The sequence below is a fragment of the Mytilus californianus genome, unplaced genomic scaffold, assembly GCF_021869535.1.
Source record: "Mytilus californianus isolate M0D057914Y unplaced genomic scaffold, xbMytCali1.0.p SCAF_3, whole genome shotgun sequence".
Classification (NCBI taxonomy): Eukaryota; Metazoa; Mollusca; class Bivalvia; order Mytilida; family Mytilidae; genus Mytilus; species Mytilus californianus.
The window spans coordinates 89,309,206-89,333,293 of record NW_026262679.1 but is presented as its reverse complement, the minus strand read 5'-3'; the positions used below and the strand labels follow the sequence as shown (position 1 = coordinate 89,333,293).

The 24,088-nt window shown below is 31.7% G+C and overlaps 1 protein-coding gene across 6 annotated transcripts in view; it reads left to right on the top strand.

The window, feature by feature from the left end:
* Positions 1 to 24,088, top strand: part of LOC127735337 (B-cell linker protein-like) — a 65,391-nt gene that overhangs the window by 13,784 nt on the left and 27,519 nt on the right. For 2 of the 6 annotated variants that reach the window (XM_052245497.1, XM_052245492.1), the window contains exons 4-11: positions 7,144 to 7,260; positions 7,728 to 7,805; positions 9,887 to 9,979; positions 11,081 to 11,128; positions 13,006 to 13,050; positions 18,108 to 18,149; positions 18,853 to 18,885; positions 19,414 to 19,428. In XM_052245497.1, coding sequence (XP_052101457.1) covers positions 7,144 to 7,260; positions 7,728 to 7,805; positions 9,887 to 9,979; positions 11,081 to 11,128; positions 13,006 to 13,050; positions 18,108 to 18,149; positions 18,853 to 18,885; positions 19,414 to 19,428 — 471 coding nt within the window. Of the gene's footprint in view, positions 1 to 3,098; positions 3,216 to 3,685; positions 3,764 to 7,143; positions 7,261 to 7,727; positions 7,806 to 9,886; positions 9,980 to 11,080; positions 11,129 to 13,005; positions 13,051 to 18,107; positions 18,150 to 18,852; positions 18,886 to 19,413; positions 19,429 to 24,088 lie in introns of all 6 variants that reach the window. The other 4 variants (XM_052245494.1, XM_052245493.1, XM_052245496.1 and 1 more) reach the window with 4 other exon arrangements.

The following is a 24,088-nucleotide window of genomic DNA, read 5'->3' as shown; positions in this document are numbered from 1 at the left end:
TTATATATAAAAGCAAATAATAATGATATGGTTTGAATAGGTAAATTAAAAATTTTTAAGTTCTTAGACCACATTCATTCTGTGTCAGAAACCTATGCTGTGTCAAATATTAAATCACAATCCAAATTCAGTGCTGTATCAAGCTTGAATGTAGTGTCCATACTTGCCCCAACTGTTCAGAGTTCGACCTCTGCGGTCGTATAAAGCTGCGCCCAGCGGAGCATTTTATATAATGTTTAAAACTAAAAAATTTCATATTTTTATTTTTCGTCTTATTTGTAGCTAATGCCCCTTTAAATCTTTGCTTGAATGAATGATTTGTTTGTTTGTCTGTTGGTATTTAATGCCACTTTCAGTGACCTTGGCTGATTTTACGGAGGAAGTGGGAGTACCCAGAGGGAACCATGACCTTGGGCAATCCTTGTCAATTAAAAATTGGAGTTATCTATAGAATTGTATAAATAAAAATGTGTCTGGAATAAATTAAACAGTTTTTGTGTCGCCTGCAACAATAGTTTGAGAATTGAAACTTAGGCATGCTGTTTCAAGCTTTGGCATTGGTGGCGTCCGGGACTAATACATTGAATCTATAATTATCTATTAGTCCCAGGTGGCGTCAACAATTGTTAAAGTTTGTGATAAGGTTGCAGAGGTGGGACATATCTCTGCACAAACTGTTTATAACATTTTTAATCAGTATTTTGTAGTTGATAACTTGTAGAACATTTGTATTTATATGATTTTGATTAATTTCATGCTCTCTGAAGTGCTATAAGAGGTGCTTATGGTTATAATTAGTTAAATGTAAAATATGCATGTTCTACTGTCTATTTTTCCATATTTGTTTATTTCTCTGTCTTTATATACACTGTTTTTTGTTGCATGTTTTATGTAAATTTGTAAAGAGATTTAATTTTGGGGAAAATAATTTTTTTATGTCAATATTTAATCACATTGATTTAAGTGTTTCTTCTCTTATTCATTTCTTGGAATTTTACCATGATACATGTATTTTAGGGAATTCCTGTGTAAAATAAAATTAGGACCTTCTATTGGCCCAAAATATAGGTAGATTTATAAAACTGTTGAGTAGTTTAAAATATGAAAAATATGTTAAAATACCTAGTTTGAAATATTAAAAAATATGTTAAAATAACATATGCACTAGAAGAACTTATTTTTAGAAAATAGCATTTTTTTTTACCTTTTCTTGTGTTTTCTTTGCAACAAAGCATATTAAAAACAACTTTTTCAGGACTACAGTTTTTTTTTTCACTGCTTCATCTTAAACTATTATTTTTCCAATTTTGGGTCAAGAAAAGCTCAAACAGGCAAAAATTATCAGGTACAATGTTAAACTTTGTATGATTTTTTTAGTTGTGTACTTAATGTAATGTATGAAAATACATCATAAATGAGGAGATAATTTCCTGCCAGAAATAAATAGAAAAATACTGTTAAGTCATAAACGTTGAATTGTTTTAAATAAAAAATGATTTTTTATGAATTGTCTTCATTGTAATACAACAATCATTCCTTATGCCAAGTTTCTGTTGGTTTTTTTTTGGTTGCTGATCCTCAACTTTGTTCTGGTTTTAGGAAAGCTTATCCTTATATGATCTTAGAGACCTACCTGACAAATAATGGTCATTGCCATGGAAAATAGTTTACCTTAGGCATCTGTTTGCACACATGTAAACATTGCATTGACATATATAAAGCAAGAATATATCAAGAGGACAATCAAGAGGACAATCAAGAACCATAAATCAAAGAAAGAGAATGAGTACCCTAACTTATACACCTCAGAGTCTTGTGCTGCTTTTTGTTTGTTTGCAATAATAAATTGTTATAAGATTTAAAACTAATGACATCTGTATTTCATTATAGTTCCCATGGAAATTAATAATGGGTTGTCAGTAAAGCATTGTTTGAGCACTAAGCATACTAAGGCTTATACATTGTATAACAATAAGGTCTATCTGTAAAGCATTTTCTAAGCACTTAGGCTTATGTGACAACAAGGTCTATCTGTAAAGCATTTTCTAAGCACTAAGGCTTATGTGACAACAAGGTCTATCTGTAAAGCATTTTATGAGCACTTAGGCTTATGTGACAATAAGGTCTGTCTGTAAAGCATTTTCTGAGCTCTTAGGCTTATGTGACCATAAGGCCTTTAGATAAAGCATTTTCTGAGCACTTAGGCTTATGTGACAATAAGGTCTGTCGATTAAGCATTTTTTTAGCACTTAGGCTTATGTGACAATAAGGTCTGTCGATAAAGCATTTTCTAAGCACTTAGGCTTATGTGACAATAAGGTCTGTCGATAAAGCTTTTTCTGAGCACTTAGGCTTATGTGACAATAAGATCTGTCGATAAAGCATTTTTTAAGCACTTAAGCTTATGTGACAATAAGGTCTGTCGATAAAGCATTTTCTAAGCACTTAGGCTTATGTGACAATAAGGTCTGTCGATAAAGCATTTTCTAAGCTCTTAGGCTTATGTGACAATAAGGTCTGTCGATAAAGCATTTTCTAAGCATTTAGGCTTATGTGACAATAAGGCTCTTTCGATAAAGCATTTTCTAAGCACTTAGGCTTATGTGACAATTAGGTCTATCAATAAGCATTGCCTTAGCACTTAGGCTTATGTGACAATAAGGCCTTTTGATAAGCATTGTCTGAGCACCAAAAGGCATATGTAGCAACTGGTTACAATAAGTGAAAATAAAAGGAAACTTTGCCTTTCCTATTAAAAAAATCCTTTCATACATGACAGAGATAAGTCGGTAATTGTAAATGCAAAGTGAGTCATTATTAAAAACATCCTATTGCTTTTTTTTTGAAGTTTATTTACTAATTACCCACCCAGAATGTGAACAATGATGAGGTTTGTTAATTTTCTAACTATCCTTCCCTTATACCTTTTAACTATAGTTTAGTCTGTTGTGTATTTTTTTATTTTTTTTTTAATTGTAATTTGTCAAATATGATAAGCTGTTGGATGTATGAAGCTGCATGTTTATATGTTATATTAAGAAATGATTTGTCGTTTTGTTTAATAACTTATAAATAATGAGTTAAGTGCCACTTCACAGAACAAACCAATTCTGCAACCTGCCTCTGATTCTGATTCAGACGAAGATGAGTTTGATTCTGATTCTGACAGTTCCACAAAAAGTTATGAAGACATGTCAGGACAGAGCATTGAACCAGTAAGTAGAGCAGTAGACAGGGATTCAGTAGATACTGTTCAAAAAATTAGGGCTTAATGTGTCATTACATTGAAGCAAGCATTAAGAAATGAATAAATGAACCGTACCATGACCTACTTTTTACAGTCAACATTACACTTTTACACTGACTTCAGAAATTGCAATCAAGACACATGGTTCCGGTAAACACTTTACAAATTTTTTATGGACACAAGGCTAATATTAGATATGGATTAAGGTTTTTTGTTTTGTATAGTTACTGGAAACAGTTTTTTTTTTTTTTACATTTTACAAATGCATTCAGGTCATAGCAAAATAAGATATTTTTTGAGTCAATATATCAGTGTTAATTCTACATTTTGATTACCACTTTTAATATATGAAGTTGCTAACTTCTACTTCATTTGGGCTCTAGTGGAGAGTTGTCTCATTGGTAATTATACCACATCTTCTTATTTTTATATTTACAGCCTAAACCAGATATACCAAAAAGAGGTTATAAAGATAACATTACAAGGCCACCACCACCTCCACCAGCAAACTTCAAGGTTACTGCTGCCATGGCAACTGTTGTCTGCTTTTATTGCACTGTCTATTATCACAAAAGGAAAGCTGGGTTTGAGTTTGGGGGTAATTGCCCTAAACATTAAAAAATTTGGGGCCAAAAAGGGGCCTAAAAACAAGCATTTTTCTAGTTTCCAGACAATAACTTGTGTTCAAGTGTATGGATCTCTCTGAAATTGTACTGCAAGGTACCATAACACAAAGGGAAGGCTGGGATTAAGTTTTGGGGTGGTGAATCATAAGGGGGTTCAAAAAATTAAGGGAAGGGAATTTTTTTTTCTTTAAAATTTTCCATTTTAAATTGGTTATTTCTGATTTATATATAAAAGCAAATAATAATGATATGGTTTGAATAGGTAAATTAAAAAATTTTAAGTTCTTAGACCACATTCATTCTGTGTCAGAAACCTATGCTGTGTCAAATATTAAATCACAATCCAAATTCAGTGCTGTATCAAGCTTGAATGTAGTGTCCATACTTGCCCCAACTGTTCAGGGTTCGACCTCTGCGGTCGTATCAAGCTGCGCCCAGCGGAGCATTTTATATAATGTTTAAAACTAAAAAATTTCATATTTTTATTTTTCGTCTTATTTGTAGCTAATGCCCCTTTAAATCTTTGCTTGAATGAATGATTTGTTTGTTTGTCTGTTGGTATTTAATGCCACTTTCAGTGACCTTGGCTGATTTTACAGAGGTAGTGGGAGTAACCAGAGGGAACCATGACCTTGGGCAATCCTTGTCAATTAAAAATTGGAGTTATCTATAGAATTGTATAAATAAAAATGTGTCTGGAATAAATTACACAGTTTTTGTCTCGCCTGCAACAATAGTTTGAGAATTGAAACTTAGGCATGCTGTTTCAAGCTTTGGCATTGGTGGCATCTGGGACTAATACATTGAATCTTTACAATTATCTATTAGTCCCAGGTGGCGTCAACAATTGTTAAAGTTTGTGTTAAGGTTGCAGAGGTGGGACATATCTCTGCACAAACTGTTTATGACATTTTTAATCAGTATTTTGTAGTTGATAACTTGTAGAACATTTGTATTTATATGATTTTGATTAATTTCATGCTCTCTGAAGTGCATATGGTAATAATTAGTTAAATTTGAAATATGCATGTTCTACTGTCTATTTTTCCATATTTGTTTATTTTTCTGTCTTTATATACACTGTTTTTTGTTGCATGTTTTATGTAATTTGTAAAGAGATTTAATTTTTTGAAAAATAATTTTTTTATGTTAATATTTAATCACATTGATTTAAGTGTTTCTTCTCTTATTCATTTCTTGTAATTTTACTATGATACATGTATTTCAGGGAATTCCTGTGTAAAAAAAAAATAGGACCTTCTATTGGCCCAAAATATAGGTAGATTTATAAAACCTAGTTTAAAATATGAAAAATATGTTAAAATACCTAGTTTGAAATATAAAAAAATATGTTAAAATAAGATATGCACTAGGACTTATTTTTAGAAAATAGCATTTTCTTTTACCTTTTCTTGTGTTTTCTTTGCAACAAAGCATATTAAAAACAACTTTTTCAGGACTATAGTTTTTTTCACTGCTTCATCTTAGACTATTATTTTTTCCAATTTGGGGTCAAGAAAATGTTATACTTTGTGTGATTTTTTCCATTATGTACTTAATGTAATGTATGAAAATACATCATAAATGAGGAGATAATTTTCTACCAGAAATAAATAGAAAAATACTGTAAGTCATAAACGTTGAATTGTTTTAAATAAAAAATGATTTTTTATGACTTGTCATCATGGTAATACAACAATCATCCCTTATGCCAAGTTTCTGTTGTTTATTTTTTTGGTTGCTGATCCACAACTTTGTTCTGGTTTTAGGAAAGCTTATCCTAATATGATCTTAGAGACCTATCTGACAAATAATGGTCATTGCCATGGAAAATAGTTTACCTTAGGCATCTGTTTGCACACATGTAAACATTGCATTGACATATATAAAGCAAGAGTATATCAAGAGGACAATCAAGAGGACAATCAAGAACCATAAATCAAAGAAAGAGAATGAGTACCCTAACTTATACACCTCAGAGTCTTGTGCTGCTTTTTGTTTGTTTGCAATAATAAATTGTTAGGATTTAAAACTAATGACATCTGTATTTCATTATACATGTAGTTCCCATGGAAATTGATAATGGGTTGTCAGTAAAGCATTGTTTGAGCACTAAGCATACTAAGGCTTATACATTGTATAACAATAAGGTCTATCTGTAAAGCATTTTCTAAGCACTTAGGCTTATGTGACAACAAGGTCTATCTGTAAAGCATTTTCTGAGCACTTAGGCTTATGTGACAATAAGGTCTATCTGTAAAGCATTTTCTGAGCACTTAGGCTTATGTGACAATAAGGTCTGTCTGTAAAGCATTTTCTGAGCATTTAGGCTTATGTGACAATAAGGCCTGTAGATAAAGCATTTTCTGAGCACTTAGGCTTATGTGACAATAAGGTCTGTCGATAAAGCATTTTTTAAGCACTTAGGCTTTTGTGACAATAAGGTCTGTCGATAAAGCATTTTCTAAGCACTTAGGCTTATGTGACAATAAGGTCTATCGATAAAGCATTTTCTAAGCACTTAGGCTTATGTGACAATAAGGTCTGTCGATAAAGCATTTTCTAAGCACTTCAGCTTATGTGACAATAAGGTCTGTCGATAAAGCATTTCTAACATTAGGCTTATGTGACAATAAAGTCTGTCGATAAAGCATTTTCTAAGCACTTAGGCTTATGTGACAATAAGGTCTATCGATAAATCATTTTCTAAGCACTTAGGCTTATGTGACAATAAGGTCTGTCTATAAAGCATTTTCTAAGCACTTAGACTTATGTGACAATTAGGTCTATCGATAAGCATTGCCTGAGCACTTAGGCTTATGTGACAATAAGGCCTTTTGATAAGCATTGTCTGAGCACCAAAAGGTGTGTGTAGCAACTGGTTACAATAAGTGAAAATAAAAGGAAACTTTGCCTTTCCTATTAAAAAAATCCTTTCATACATGACATGGATTTGTCGGTAATTGTAAATGCAAAGTGAGTCATTATTAAAAACATCCTTAATTACATTGCTTTCATAAAGTTTATTTACTAATTACCCACCCAGAATGTGAACAATGATGAAGTTTGTTAACTTTCTTACCATCCTTCCCTTATACCTTTTAAATTTAGTTTAGTCTGTTGTGCATTTTTTATTTTTTTTTATTTGTAATTTGTCAAATATAAGAAGCTGTTGGATGTATGAAGCTGCATGTTTATATGTTATATTAAGAAATGATTTGTCGTTTTGTTTAATAACTTATAAATAATGAGTTAAGTGCCACTTCACAGAACAAACCAATTCTGCAACCTGCCTCTGATTCTGATTCAGACGAGGATGAGTTTGATTCTGATTCTGACAGTTCCACAAAAAGTTATGAAGACATGTCAGGACAGACCATTGAACCAGTAAGTAGAGCAGTAGACAGGGATTCAGTAGATACTGTTTAAAATTTGGGGCTTAATGTGTCATTACATTGAAGCAAGCATTAAGAAATGAATAAATGAACCGTTACAGTGACCTACTTTTTGCAGTCAACATTACACTTTTACACTGACTTAACAAATTGCAATCAAGATACAGGGTTCCGGTGAACCCTTTACAAATTTTTTATGGGCACAAGGATAATATTAGATATGGATTAATGTTTTTTGTTTTGTATAGTTACTGGAAACAATTTTTTTTTTTTACATTTTACAAATGCATTCAGGTCATAGCAAAATAAGATATTTTTGAGTCAATATATCAGTGTTAATTCTACATATTGATTACCACTTTTAATATATGAAGTTGCTAACTTCTACTTCATTTGGGCTCTAGTGGAGAGTTGTCTCATTGGCAATTATACCACATCTTCTTATTTTTATATTTACAGCCTAAACCAGATATACCAAAAAGAGGTTATAAAGATAACATTACAAGGCCACCACCACCTCCACCAGCAAACTTCAAGGTTACTGCTGCTGCCATGGCAACTGTTGTCTGCTTTTATTGCACTGTCTATTGCAGTTCAATAACATTTTGATTGAATTGACAAGACTATGAACTTATATCTATTTAATCTATTAATTTACTTGTGAAATATTTTTGCATATCGTTCTCATCTTGCATTTTGGCTCTGTTCATAAACTGTTATTTTAACCCTAAAAATAGAAAAGCAAAGTTATGTCTTTCATATATAACGTAAAGTGACATTTTCATGTTTATCACTTTAATCTTAACATATCTTGATTAACTAATTGTTTGATTTACAAATTTCTATGTATTTCCTAAATCATCTCAATGGTTTCTGAAGATTTAACCATACTTGAAATTCATTGATCATAAGTACATTAAATGCTCTCTGTAAAGTTCATTATTTCTACAATTCAGTTATTGCATGATTTTTATCTGTCATAAAATATAACACATAGTAGCATTTATAATACAAAACTTCTTAAACAAATTAAAAAAAAAAAAAGGATGTTAAAAATTTGTGTTTAATGACTTCCTTCCTTACACCTACAGCCCCCACATTATAAAGTAATCATTTCTCATTTTTTTCTTTTCACAAGCGTAACCTTAAAAATAAATATAAGTGACGATTTTTCCTAAAGCAGTAAAATAACATTGTCTTGTGTCAGTATGCAAATTAACATCTGGTTCAATTTTTGAAACTTATTTGTTTCATCTGCATTAATTTACTGTTGTGCTTAAATGTCATCTTTAGTCTCTATCGTTAACTTCTTAGAATTATGTTGTGAAAAATTTAAATTTGTAGCCTAAGATGCTAAGATGTAAGAATTAAATTGCAAATAAAATAACCGACTGAGCTGCTGTACTGAAAGTATTGTAAAGGATACTTTAGGGGTGTAAGTTTCTTTAGGCAAAAAATTTCAATGTTATGAAAGCTGTTCAAATTCTTTTAGTTTCAGGCTGTATTTAAAGATAAAAAAAAAAAAAAAATTATTCAACTGATCAAGTTCTAACTTTTTAAATTTCTTTTTTCTAAACAAAAATGTGGACAAAACGAAGAAAAAACTAGAAGAAGAAAAAGAAACAAGTGATACAAAATTAATAGTGTTTCTTCCAATCCATCAAAGAGTTGAAAAAAAAGAAAGTAAGATAGAAAATTAACATGCAATAAGGAATGAAAAGTGTTAATTCAATTCTATCAGATAATCTAAATATGTCATAGTTTCACACATGAACCAACAGTTTTTATGTGTTTAGTTATAAATACATGTATGTTTATTTGTTATTTATGTTTAACATATTTCTTTCTGTGAAGTTATAAATGGTTTCAAGACATTTCAGATCTCAAATTTTTTAAATAAGAATTTTTTCTGTCCTAGTTCTTGCAACATGCAGTTTAATAGATTGTTAAATGTTAAGATAATATTTTCTAAAAACTAGCTGAAAAGGAAAACAAATAAATACCCATATATACAAACAACAGTTTTTAATGGTTGCTGGTATATAGATTTGAAACTTTTTTAAACAATGGTGTCTATTGTTGTAGCTTCTAGTCTGTGTTATATTTGTTGTTGGTGTTATAACAAAATTATGCTTGCAGATATATCATGTAAAATGTAGGAAGAATAAACAGATATCGATATGCTAGTATTTTGTTCTTATTTAGGATATATATATATATGCATGGTAAAATATTTTGGGTGAAAGATCAACATACTTATAATGTTAGTCAATTGTTTGATATGAGTGTATGTGATAATTATTTCACTTTAATATGAAAGAATATTAATTCATGACATGATATTGAAAAATAGTTTTCCATTTTTCATCTTTATTTTTATGGATTAGTGCTATAATGTACTCTTTTCAGTGGAACAGAGAAGGGGAAGTATGGGACAAATAATTATGCTCCATAAAATTTCAGGTTTGTTGGAAAAAAATCTTTTTGAATTTGATATGAATAAAAAACCTTTTTATCATTTAGTAACGTCTCATTTTTCAGTTAATTTAAAGATGGAAATTTCTGATTTCATTGAAGTCATTTGTAAATATCAATAATACATCTCTGTACATTTTCAGCCTCCTCCTGAGCCAGTAGAAGATGAATTGTACGATGAGGGGGATGCAGGTGATATCTATGATGAGGCTGCCTTGGGAGGAGCAGAGTCAGAGGTATATAATTTGTTTTTAGGTTGTAAAAACATTGGCCAAAAAAAAAAGAAAGTAAAATAACAAAAATACCGAACTCCATGGGAAATTCAAAACGGAAAGTCCTTTATAAAATGGCAAAATCAAAGGCTCAAACACATCTAACGAATGGAAAACAACTGTCATATTCCTGACTTGGTACAGGCATTTCCTTATGTAGAAAATGGTGGATTAAACCTGGTTTTATAGCTAGCTAAACCTCTCACTTGCATAGAATTCCATTATATTGACAACAATGTGTGAGAAAAACAAACAGACATAATAGGTAAAAATGTAAAAATTTGCCTCCAAAAAATATGCAGACAATCAATGCTTTTACAACCCTATATAATTACAATATGAAGCCTTTCATTCTGATGATTACATTTATATTCTACAACCAAAATATTACGAGTTATATCAAGTTTTTTTTTGTTTTCCAATGCATTGCTGTGACGTTGTCATTCGAAGCATGTGCAGTCATGAATGTTGCATTTTATTGAGAAAAAAAAAGTGATTTTGGATTGCCTCACAATTGTTAGCCAATGAAAAGTATTGACTCTTATGGAACATACATGAAATATAAATATTCTGTAATAATGTAGATTTGATCAATCAATTCTTGTTTATTTTTTTGAATGAAATTTCTCTAGATTTCAATTACTGAGTGTTCAATTTACGTCTGAAAGTGTTCTGAGGCAACTTGCTTGATTTTTGAGGTGGGTAGGTACTGGTAGATATTATCATGCAAAAAAGCCATGTGAGGACCTCAAACCATGGTAGCTTCTTTTGCCTTTTCTTTTGAGAAAAAGACCTAAGCTTGTTGAAAGTTTTTGGCTTCTGCTTCATCTACAACAACGATTGTTTAAATTTGTAAAATAAGTATTTTTTTTTATATGATTGTTTAAAATGTCAGAATCTATTAGACCAGATGAACATAATATTTGCATATGAATTTTGTGTTTAAAACAATGAAATCGTAGATTGGTTGACTAGATGATAATTGAAGAATATATTAGTTCTGTTAAATTATGATTGAACTTAATATTTTGCAGAATATAATATAAAATATGTACAATTTAATAGGAAGAAGGTGAAACTTATGATGATGCGGAAATTGGAGAAGCAGCTGATGTAAGACTTCTTATTATTGTATAAAAAGAGTTCTAATTCTAACTGTTCAAATCAATCAAAGTAAAATGAATTTGTAAATAAATGATAAGATAACAGTTGGAAAAGAAAAAATAAGGGGAAACATTTAAAAAAAAAAAGATTAAAGTGAAGCTAAACAAGTAATGATGATAGACATTTTTATGTGAAAAATATAAACTGTGAAACCAAAGAGGTATAATTAAAAGGAACAAGCATGCACAGTATATGTTATTTTATTGCACCGCGGGTAAATTATCACGTTGTGATTGGTTTAACGCCGTCACGTGGTGACCCACTATGGATCCGTAGGGGGTTAGTAAATTTCATAGGGGTTCATGACATCAAGTCTACTGTTAATGGTGACGTCATCTATTAATGTTGTTGTGTTTCATTGTTTATCTTTCTACAAAACGCAGCAGAAAAAGTCCCACGTGCGATAAATTCGTTATACGGTTCACTACTGACCCCCTACGGACCATAGAGGGTGAATAAAATACGTAGGAGATTAGGCCTTCGGCTTCACCCCCTATGGATTTTACTAACCTCTATGGATCTGTAGGGTGTCAGTAGCGAACCATATAACTTATATTATTTATCAACAACTCATCAAATAAGAAAGGGCCTTGGTGGCCAAGTGGTCTAAGTAGTTACTACTGTAATCACTAGCCAGTCAACACTGAGGTTGTGAGTTCGAACCCTGCTCGTGCGGGTGCACTTGACTCTAATCTTAATTGACTAGGATTGTCAGTTTTCCTATCGAAGGTCGGTGGTTTTCTACGGGCATTTTCGGCTTCATCCACCAATAAAATTGGCCGCCACGAAATAGCCCAAAAGCGGTGCTTAAAAGTGGCGTTAAAACACAAAAAATCAAATCAAATCAAATCAAATAAGAAATATTAGGAGTCATGTCAGTGCAGCCCTCTTTGTTCAACTTCAGACCTACTTAAAAGATCCATTTGTTGTTACATTGTTGTGACAATGATAGTGCCAATAACTATCAAATGATTGTTATCAGCAGCTCTTGTTTGTGTGGCATTATCTACTGTATTACAATACCAGTGTTTTAAAAAGATAATTAGATTCCTTTTCACAAAAAGAAAGCATTATATGCAAGACTGCAAATTGGATGATTATTTTCGTGCACATTTTCAAAGGGATTACGAAATTCAATATCTCAAAAAAGTTAAAAAAAATATTTCTTGACCAAAATTAAAAAATTTCGGGTTTTGCTCACTCACACTTTCTTTTTATCTAAAAATTCCAGAGAACAATTGATATGACTCTAGATTTTTGGTTTACATTGTTCAACAGAAATGTGTGAATTTTGTAAGAAATATTTAAGCATTGACATTACTTCAAAATTAAATGTATTTAAGGTGATAATATATGTATTGTATCTATCCAGTGCTGCTGAATTTTGACAGAAATTGCTTTTATTTTCCTATGAAATTAGGAACAATGCTTTTTAGGGTCACTGAAAATTAGCATACTGTAAGAGTTCTTGGTCCTTATCATTATACCTTCATTGCAATAAAGTTCTTGTAGAAATTTCTATTATAAATCATGTGGATGATCAATATATTTTTAAATAATAAAGTAAAAAAAAAGGATGTTAGCAAATATAAAAGTGATTTAATGGTCCACCAAGCAATTTTGTTTTTTGTATACACTGTAATATATTTGCTATAATATATGAAAACACATTTCAATATTTAACTGAATGTTAGGAGACAAATTTGTAAAAGTAACTTGCATGTGTCTGAATCCAAGATATTTATTTCATGCGTATTATATTGTTATGTGACAGTTTATCTGAATAAATATTGTTTAAACTAACTAAATGTTGTTGTTTGTTGTAGCAACAAGAGGAGTATGCTGACTGTCAAGTTGAAGAAGAGATAGAAGTAAGAGTTTTTTTTCACAAAATAAATATTTAATAATACCATGAATTCATAATTATTCATGGGATATCAATTTTCTTGGATTTTGCAGCTATCGTTAAACCACAAATTAAAATGTTCAATTAAGTACAAATTTTTTATAGGCTTGTGTAGAAGGTTTGACAAAACCACAAAAATAAATATCCGCAATCATACATCTTTTCCTTAATCCATGAAAATTAATTTACTTGAAAATAAATGAATCCACGGTAGTATAGCTGTAGATGCTAGTAAGAATTACTAAGGTTAATGGTGCACACCAAAATAAAATGGTAATGATAAAAGATGGTGTTGACTGCAACAAGTATCCAATGAAACTTTTCTCATTAAGAAACAATGAAAAAGGATGTGTTTTTAAATTCTTTTTTTCTGTAACTTACAATGGTGATTTCCCATTTATGATTCCTGGTGTGTCTGTTAAATTTGTCTTACAGTTAACAAGATGGAACCTTCATTTTGAAGAGCAGTTGTACATATACCAGCAATGTGCATTTTTTCTGTTTTTTACAAATTACTAGTTTTTGAGCTCATTTCTTTTTTGAAGGAAATTTCCCATATTTATATAAAGTACAGGGTTTTTAAAGAACTTAAACTTTACAAACATTGAAACTGTACCTTTGTCCCAACCAATTATGATTAGAACTGCACTATTCAGTACTATAATAAGCGCAAGATTAGAATTATTAAGTAGATTTCTAATTTATTGATGCACATATATATATTTCTAACACTACACAAAAGTAGAATGAATACAAATTATATAATGATGTAGTAGAGAATTGATAAGAAGTAGTGGATTCGTAAACGATAATCAACGAGCGACTTTAGTCGCAAGTTGATTATCGTTTCCGAATCCACTACTTGTTATCAATTCTCTAGCTTAACCATTTCTAGTAAAACGACTGTCTGTTTTACGTTTTGACAATGAATCAACGACATCTCATAAAAATAGTTTCGTATTTTGTCTTTTTTATTCGATAATAGCTGGAAATGATTAAATCCACACGGTTCGCATCTATATTTAGACATTTGACAAGTTAACATAAGTTTAAAATAACTTAAATGGGGTCTTAGCTCCCCTTTTTAACACCAGATTTTATTTTTTGTATATACATATTTCATTTATTGTTTAATCATTACAAATTTTTTAAATTGAATAGATTTTGGTATATTTAATTTATTCAAAAAGACGTATATTAATATACAGAATTTATTTATCTTGTTTTGAAAAGTTAAAAAATTTTAATTACCAAAATTTAGAACCTTCAAAATATTTATATAATATTTAGCAACTTGAAATGGTATATTGGAGACTAATCACCGTGAAGCCGTTCTTAGTCAGATAAATATTATTAGCGTTGATGCCATAAACCTGCCATTTCATGATAATGCTCAAATTCATGTTGCTTTCCATCAGTATTAAAAGTATGTGCTAACGATTTAAATTGAACAATTATATTTAAATTTTGTTTAAACTGTTTCGTTTCATTAAGTTAAGATTATTTTAACATTATTACATTTGGCATATATCGTTCACCGGTCAATAAACTAGTTTTATCTATGGTACGCATTCTGAATCCCCATCAGAATTGCTCTTGCTACGGACTTACAATGAATAAGTATGTGGATTTCATTCATTTACCATCAAGCTGTTCATAGCCGTGATCGTCTAGTCGTTGGTAACGAATGTCATAACGGTGATATTAGCAGTGCAAAGTTCGAACCTAGTATCCGGAATGAAATTTTTTCATTGTAATTTTTTTCTGCACCAAAATATTGTTTTAATCCTAGAACATGTAAAAGTATTATATATATTTCATTTTCATATAATGGTGATGATTTTGTTTCTGTTTTTACTGTCAAAGAAGTAGTTTTAACCCGTTTCTTAAAAAAAAAACATAACACCCAAAATAAAATAAAACTCAATAAACATGAACAAACCAAGATATATATATATTTCATTAAGATTACAAAAGTGAATTATCAATGAGACAGAAATACAGTTAAATGACATGTATTGACAATTAAGCGCTTTAAGAGTACTATTCATATAATGATTGATGTCAGCCATCGTGGTCTAGTGGTATCATGCATAGACTGAAGAGTATTGATTATAAAGAAAATACGCGCAGGTTCGAATTCTACACATGCCACTCGTTTTTGAGAGGATAAAAGATCGTAAGTTAAAAGGTTAAAGTTATAATTTAAGTTCTCTTAAGTTAATACTGTGGTCAGTGGATTCTTGAAAAATAATCTACAGTAAGAACAATAGACTGACGTCAGAGAAATGGGTTAAATAATTATAACACATGCATGGGCATTGTATATGACTTTCAGACAAAGAATAATTATGATCGACTAATAAAATTTCATGTATTTCTTGAAATACCTGTTGTGGTGGTGATGGGGCAATCTTTTTTAGTTTGTACCTCTTTTTAGCTCACCTGGCCCGAAGGGCCAAGTGAGCTTTTCTCATCACTTGGCGTCCGTCGTCCGTCGTCCGTTGTCCGGCGTCGTCCGTCGTCGGCGTTAACTTTTTACATTTTGAACTTCTTCTAGAGAACCACTGAATGGAATGAAACCAAACATGGCATGAATGTTCCTTATGAGGTGCTGACCAAGTGTTGTTACTTTGTAGCCGATCCATCATCCAAGATGGCCGCCAGCGGGGGACTTAGTTTAACATAGGACCCTATGGGAAATGCATACAAATGACTTCTTTTAGAGAACCACTGAATGGAATAAAACCAAACATGGCATGAATGTTCCTTATGAGGTGCTCACCAAGTGTTGTTACTTTGTAGCCCATCCATCATCCAAGATGGCCGCCAGCGGGGGACTTAGTTTAACATAGGACCCTATGGGAAATGCATACAAATGACTTCTTTTAGAGAACCACTGAATGGAATAAAACCAAACATGGCATGAATGTTCCTTATGAGGTGCTGACCATGTGTTGTTACTTTGTAGCCGATCCATCATCCAAGATGGCCGCCATCGGGGAACTTAGTTTAACATAGGACCCTATGGGAAATACATACAAATGTCTTCTTTTAGAGAACCACTGAATGGAATGAAACCAAACATGGCATGAATGTTCCTTATGAGGTGCTGACCAAGTGTTGTTACTTTGTAGCCAATCCATCATCCAAGATTGCCGCCAGCGGGGGACTTAGTTTAACATAGGACCCTATGGGAAATACATAAAAATGTCTTCTTTTAGAGAACCACTGAATGGAATGGAACCAAACATGGCATGAATGTTCCGTATGAGATGCTGACCAAGTGTTGTTACTTTGCAGTCGGTCCATCATCCAAGATGGCCGCCAGCGGGGGACTTAGTTTAACATAGGACCCTATGGGAAATACATACAAATGTCTTCTTTTAGAGAACCACTGAATGGAATGAAACCAAACATGGCATGAATGTTCCTTATGAGGTGCTGACCAAGTGTTGTTACTTTGTAGCCGATCCATCATCCAAGATGGCCGGCAGCGGGGGACTTAGTTTAACATAGGACCCTATGGGAAATACATAAAAATGTCTTCTTTTAGAGAACCACTGAATGGAATGGAACCAAACATGGCATGAATGTTCCGTATGAGATGCTGACCAAGTGTTGTTACTTTGCAGTCGGTCCATCATCCAAGATGGCTGCCAGCGGGGGACTTAGTTTTACATAGGACCCTTTGGGAAATACATAAAAATGTCTTCTTTTAGAGAACCAATAAATGGAATGGAACCAAACATGGCATGAATGTTCCTTATGAGATGTTGACCAAGTGTTGTTACTTTGCAGCCGATCCATCATCCAAGATGGCCGACAGCGGGGGACTTAGTTTAACATAGGACCCTATGGGAAATACATACAATTGTCTTCTTTTAGAGAACCACTGAATGGAATTGAACCAAACATGGCATGAATGTTCCTTATGAGTTGTTGACCAAGTGTTGTTACTTTGCAGTCGATCCATCATCCAAGATGGCCGCTAGGGGGGGGGGGGGGCTTAGTTTAACATAGGACCCTATGGGAAATACATACAAATGTCTTCTTTTAGAGTACCACTGAATGGAATGAAACCAAACATGGCATGAATGTTCCTTATGAAGTGCTGACCAAGAGTTGCTACTTTGTTGCCGATTTACTGTTCAAGATGGCCACCAGGATATTTTATTAAATAACGGGACCAATATTAATCAAAATTTGGCCTCAATCATTATTTGGGTATCTGTTATGATTTTTATCTATCTTTACATGATTTCTAAAACCAAAGTAGAGTCAGTTGAGCAACACAGGCTCTTGAGAGCCTCTAGTTGATACTCTTGTGACTTTTTTAGATAGCCTACAGTTGATCCTACAAATCCAGAAGAAATACTGATACAAAAAAGGGGGTGATCATCTTGTTATTAAATTGATAATGTTTGAATATAGTTTTTTTTCCTGGTTTGTAAATACCTGTAGACTGCCTTATAAGATATAATGAATACAAAAAGTATTTTGTCTTATATATTGAAAATTATATAATAGTTTATATATTCCCTCACTTTTAAGGATGTTTGCTACTCTGTTTTAAAATAACAAGCTTTTTAAAAGACTGTTATAAATTGAAAGTATATAAATAAAGGAACTAAAAAAGCAGAAAAAAATGAAGGGTTCGTGTGCTTGTATTCGAGATTGAAAATTTGGCGGGAAATAATTCTCTCTAGACTTTTCATACATTTAACATTGGCACTCTTTTTCTTTAAAATAATATGATAAAATAACAAGGATTTTATAGCATTTTCAAATATGGGCTTTTTAAACTATATGTAATAAAATTATGAAAAATGAAAAGAAAAGTAGGGGTTAGCGAGGAAATTTTTTTAATGGCAGTACATGGATAAAACCAGAGGATTCTGAATATCTGGTAAAAATTAAAAAACAAGAGGAGCGAACATCCTTAATACCAGTAAATGTATTAGAATTTTTCTTTTATATTACATGAATCTATTTGGGATTTTTTGTTTGTTTCATCATTAGCAACCACAAGAAAGCTATGATGAGTTTCAAGGTGTAGCAGAAGTAAGTATTATTTTGTATATTAGCTTCCAGAACTTTTACTGGAGTTATGGCACTTTGTAAGTTAGAATAGTATTAAAACGATTGTTTGTGAAAACCAGATTTACTACTATTTTCTTGACTGTACTTTTATGATAGAAGATGAGCAACTTATATGATTTTATGTGAAAAACAACCTTATATAATTGCTCATTTCAACCTATGTGATTCAGTATTTATATTAGCTTTTAGCATTAATATACTCAGGCTAACACAGTTTTCAAATCCATTAAGATGAAAATAAGTTAAAAATGTATAAATCAAATCTGAATTTTACTGGGACTGTTCTTATAACTCAACTTATCTGTGTTTAACATAAAAACAAGATTTACACAACAAGGTTTGACTGTACAAGATAGTTAAGACACACTCACTTTTCGTTAATCTGTGATTACTTTTTGCCATAGATGCATTAAATAGGCACTGATCACTTTAGATTCTAATCAACACATGTTCAGGATAGTGAATTTGATGAAAACAATAATACTGTGATTGAATATGAAGAGAAGTAACATAAAACATTCAATGTATATACCAAATATCAAGATGCTTTTTAAATTCAGTGATAGACCAAAAGTATTTATTGGGATATGTAATATATAGTATTTAAGCTAAAATTTTGTGGTTGAAGTAATTATTATTGTATTTTTGTTCTTGCATTTTGTAGGACACATATGAAGTTGAAGAAGCCCAAGAAGAGGTATGTACCTGTAACAGAGATTGAAAAAGCCCATTAATTATGAAAAGAGAATAACAACTCATTTAGCTCACCTGGCCCACAGGTTCAGATTGAGCTATTCCCATCACTTGGTGTCTTTCATCCATTAACTTTTACAAAAATGTTTTCCTCTAAAAATAAAAGGCCAATTGTACCAAAATGCAGCCATAATCGTCAAACATGACTGTCATGGCTAAAAATAGAACAAAAGAGGTAAAAATAAAAAAATATCTAGTACATGTATCTTGGAATTCCTTATAGTTAGAGACAATATAATTGGGCAGATATGTTCAGAATCTCAAGAGATCTACATACTGCCCATATTGACAAAACTGTCCGACAACTCCTTGTATGATAATTGCCCGTAAGAGATGATTTTTACTATATTTTTTTGGTAGAAAATAGTTATCATCATTAAACAGAGATATTTAAATCTGAAGTTGATTCTCAGTAATGCAATGTTGTAAACAGAGACCATAAAACTTGTTGGTGTTTTTTTTTTTAACATAGGAGAGTGGATTAATGGTAAGTTAGACACATCAACCATATTTGTATGGCAAGGAAACAATAATCGGTACTGTTTCAGTAGAGGCTTTTTTTTTTGGTTAATCACTAATATTAATATTTACATGCATCTTATAAATAGTAGGCTTTTAATCTAAATTTTTGGAGAACATTCTATACAGTAACTCCATGAAAGATTTTTAGAATGATATACAGCTAGATAAAGAATTGAATTTATGTAAGAAAAAAAGGCAACTACTTTTATTAAATTTAGCCTGCTAATGACATATACTCAAATTATTTTATTTCTATACATGCATTACAGGTTTATTCAGCACTTTTTTAGAATTATTATTTTTGTTTTAGAATATAATTAACATTACACAGTTAGTGTAGGTTTTGTTGTTTCGAAATAGTCATAGAACACAAATAATTTTAGTTTAGTTTTTTTTCTTTGAATATTTTTCTTCTTCATTATTTGAGATTCCTTTGTTGTATAATTTTTTTCATGGGATGGCTTTATAACTAATCGTTATGAAAAAATAATTTGTATTCTAGGCAAACAACAATAGAATAACATAAGAAATCAAATTATAATTTTCCATGATCAGATAATTTACTTTTAACGGGTAAAACACATGACTGTGTACCTTGAAAAATTGAACCAAAATTTCCCCAAATAGCCACAAACAAAAAAAATATTTTTTAAGGAGTATTATTGATCACTTAGATGAATTCATAATAATTGCTGCAATTGTTTATAAAAGAGTTTGTTTATGTTAGTTTCATTGTTTACTCTTCATACCAAGTATCATGAAACTTCTTATGTTCCGTACCCATGTAGATCTAAAGCGCTTTTGGAGAATCAAAATCATTGTGAACTTGCATTGAAATCCCATACAAAATAGCCAATACCTCCAGAATTTCTTTGCTCACATTATAATTTGCCATAAATCAAGGAACTCTTCTTGATTTTGAGATTTTTGTTCAAAAGTCAAATTCACAGCTCACCTAGATAATGCACTTCCTTGTCTCTTATCCACATGCCTAGCCAATCATCACACCTTTTATGTTATGACATATTATTGAATAATGCAGGAAGGTAATAGAAAGTATTAAACTGCTTTCTTGCCTGTCTCTCCAAAATTCCATTGCAAAGCATCATGTTTTTTTTTATATTAAATATATCAGTTGCATTAGATACCAGAATATAAAATGAACAAAACCATAGTGATCTTAGAACGAAATAGGGAATGAAAACGAGGAATGTGTCAATGTGACAACAACCCGACCAAAGAGCAGAAAACAGCCCAAGGCCACCAATGGGTCTTCAACGCAGTGAGAAAATTCTGCTTGCATTTTATGGCCAGTGGATACAGTAATATAAAAATTCCTGTAAAGAATTGCTCTTTGTTAAAAATAAACAACAAATTATTTGCATTGAATACTTGAATAAGAAAGTATATTATTTTAATCCCCAGTGCCATAAAAATCAAAAAGAGAAATTTTTGCAATGTCTGAGCTTTTTATATCACTGTATCTAAACTACCCCGGCGAAAAATGTTTGGACTCAATAGTATCTAATGTCCGGTACGGTGACGGACAATAAACAGACAGAGAAATGTAGAAATTATGTTTATTTATTTGTTGTTTTAATGATATTGAAGTATATACATACACATATAACTATTTTCGATAGTGTGATGTAATATTTTCTACCACCGTTCTAGATTTATGGAGAAATAAGTAAAAATGCACATCAAAATGGTGAATTGAGTGAACCCTGCCTCGAATTTGTTTAATTTCTCTTTAAATTGAGCACATTGTACGGAAAGAAAGGAACGGAAAGAAAGATATTAACACGGAGATTTCAAGACTTTTCACTATGATCGCCTCAATATTTGCATGTCTGTGCATGGAATGAAAGAAGTGGGTCATGTCAAAATTGAAGCACCCGGTTTTGTCAATGTGTACGACCCGGTTTTGTCCTTATATTTCACAAAGCAGACCCGGTTTTGTCATAGAAAATAATGCATAATCGCATGACGAAAATTAAAATATGGCGTTCAACCGCAGTTTGAGGGATCGTTGAAAAACATTTTCTTTCAGAGGATAACTTATTACCTTTTTGAATCCGTAAACACTTGAACTCCTGCTATATTAGAACAAAGCAAATTTCAATTTTGTTTTGTATAAAAAAAAAAGGAAAAATTAAAAAGAAATGAAGGTTTTGAAACGGAATTAGATTTTTTTTATATCATCTATGTAAATTTAAGTGTTCAAACTTAATTAGGGTACGGCCTTGAGAATTTAAGGACACATTTGATATGTGATTTTTTGGGACAACAAGATGGTTATCTTAGTGTTCCGCTCTACTTAAAGGGAAGACAGTATAATCGTTTGAAAATAAATATTCTGAAACTAAACGTTCATTATAATGCAAGAGAATAAGACAAATGTATGTGCATGCAGAATCGCCCAAGAAAAGGAATTTCCATGCGGCGCAAAGGATCACAATAATAGTGCGTTAAAAATCTGTTTACCCCTCCTTGTTATAATAATACTAAGTATAAATTAGTATAAAAGTCTTAGTCCATCCGGAAATTGCAATAATGATTATTTGATTAGTAATTTATATAAATAAACGATGTTTCATCTCTCTTTTTTTTTTTTTTTTTAGCATTAACAAATTCTTTAATGCACTAGTATCAAGTTGTTAACAACTGCCCTATATAGTACAACTATTATATATAGATTTATCTCTTCATTGTATAATGATTATCGTACATTGACAAATGTTCTACAATTTAAGCAATTTGGTCAAGTTTAAAATTGCCAATATGCAAGGGCGGACCAAGGCCATGATTTTTGAAAGGGACGTATTCATAAATGGATTTTATACCGCCGAGCGTAGCAAGGGGAACTTTTTTTTAACGATTTAATGCTTAATAAAAAATCATATATAAATCCTAAAAAACATGATAAAATAATTATTTCTAGCCACCAAAAAGGGGGGGGTCGGCGTACTCCCTCTACTCCCCTGGATCCGCCACTGATATAATGTAACTATATCGTATACCATCATAAAATTTTAAAAAAGACGAAAAAACAGAGACAGCCGCCAATCCCATATTTACTATAGGGGCTCTGTAATCAAATGAGTTAAGCCTTTTTCAACTCACTGAATTTTATAGTTTGGTCATATGTTGTGCTGTTATACCACTTTTTTTTTTTTTTTTGGAGGGGGAGCGGGGGGGGGGGGGGGGCTTATACGTTCAACCTCGCCATTCTGTATGTACCAGTACCGACGGAGCCTGTAAATCGGTTGTTGTCTTTTGTTGCTATATATCATACATGTATTTGTTTTTCGTTTTTTATTTTGTACATAAATCTAGGTCGTTAGTTTCCACATTAGTTTTTTTTTACAGTTTTCTTTTCGGGGCCTTTTTTAGCTTGCTATGCCGTATGGACGTTTCTCATTGTTGGATGCCATACGGTGTTCTATATTTGTTAACTTATACGTCATTTGGTCTCTGATGGAAAGTTGTCTCATTGTCATTTTTCACGGGCTAAATTGCCTATTAGGTTGTTCTACGAAGACGAAGACGAAGATATTGGACGTTATAATGATGCAAACCAACTTTTATTTATAAAAAGAAATAATTCTTTCATGCCATGCTCAATGCTCATTTTAACATAGGAAGGCTTTATATTTGTTAAAATTTTTAAACCAAGCGTTAGCCAGGTATAAAATATTGACAAATATAATGTCTACCTATGTTAAAATGAGCGTAGAGCATGGCATGATAGAATTATTTTGTTTCTAATGGGGAAGTTTAGAACTTGTGTATTTCGAAGCGGACATAAAATACACGTTCGAAAGGCAACCATTTTGATTGAGATATCCAAAACGTTCTAATAGATATAAGAAGATGTGGTATGAGTGCCAATGAGACAACTCTCCATCCAAGTCACAATTTGTAAAAGTAAACCATTATAGGTCAAAGTACGGCCTTCAAAACGGAGCTTTTTCTCTCACTGTCCGTCAATGGATGAACGAATGAGTAAATATTTTGTGAACATAGCGTATAGTGTAGTAAAGCATACTATCCTTACTCTTTTGATAAAATTGATATGGTAAAACAATCATTCCACATCTTCTTATTTTTACATCATTACAGTAGTATAGAAAACAAACAAACATTTTTGAGATGTATTTCTATCTGTATCCATCTGATGACTTAAGCCTTTTTCAACTGATTTTATTAGTTCGTTCTTATGTTGTACTGTTACACCAATTTCCTAGGTTAGGGGGAGGGTTGGGATCCCGCTAAGATGTTTAACCCCGCCCCATTCTGTATATATTTACCTGTCCCAAGCCAGGAGCCTGTATTTCAGTGGTTGTCGTTTGTTGCTGTGTTACATATTTGTTTTTCGTTCATTTTTTTGTACATAAATTAGGCCGTTAGTTTCCTCGTTTGAATTGTTTTACACTTGTCATTTGGTGGGCCTTTAATGCTGACTATGTTGTATGAGCTTTGTTCATTGTTGAAGGCCGTACGGCGACCTATAGTTGTAAATTTCTGTGTCATTTGATCTCTTGTGACGAGCTGTCTCATTGGCAATCATACCACATCTTCTTTTTTCTATCATAAGGAATTAATGTAGGTACATGATATAA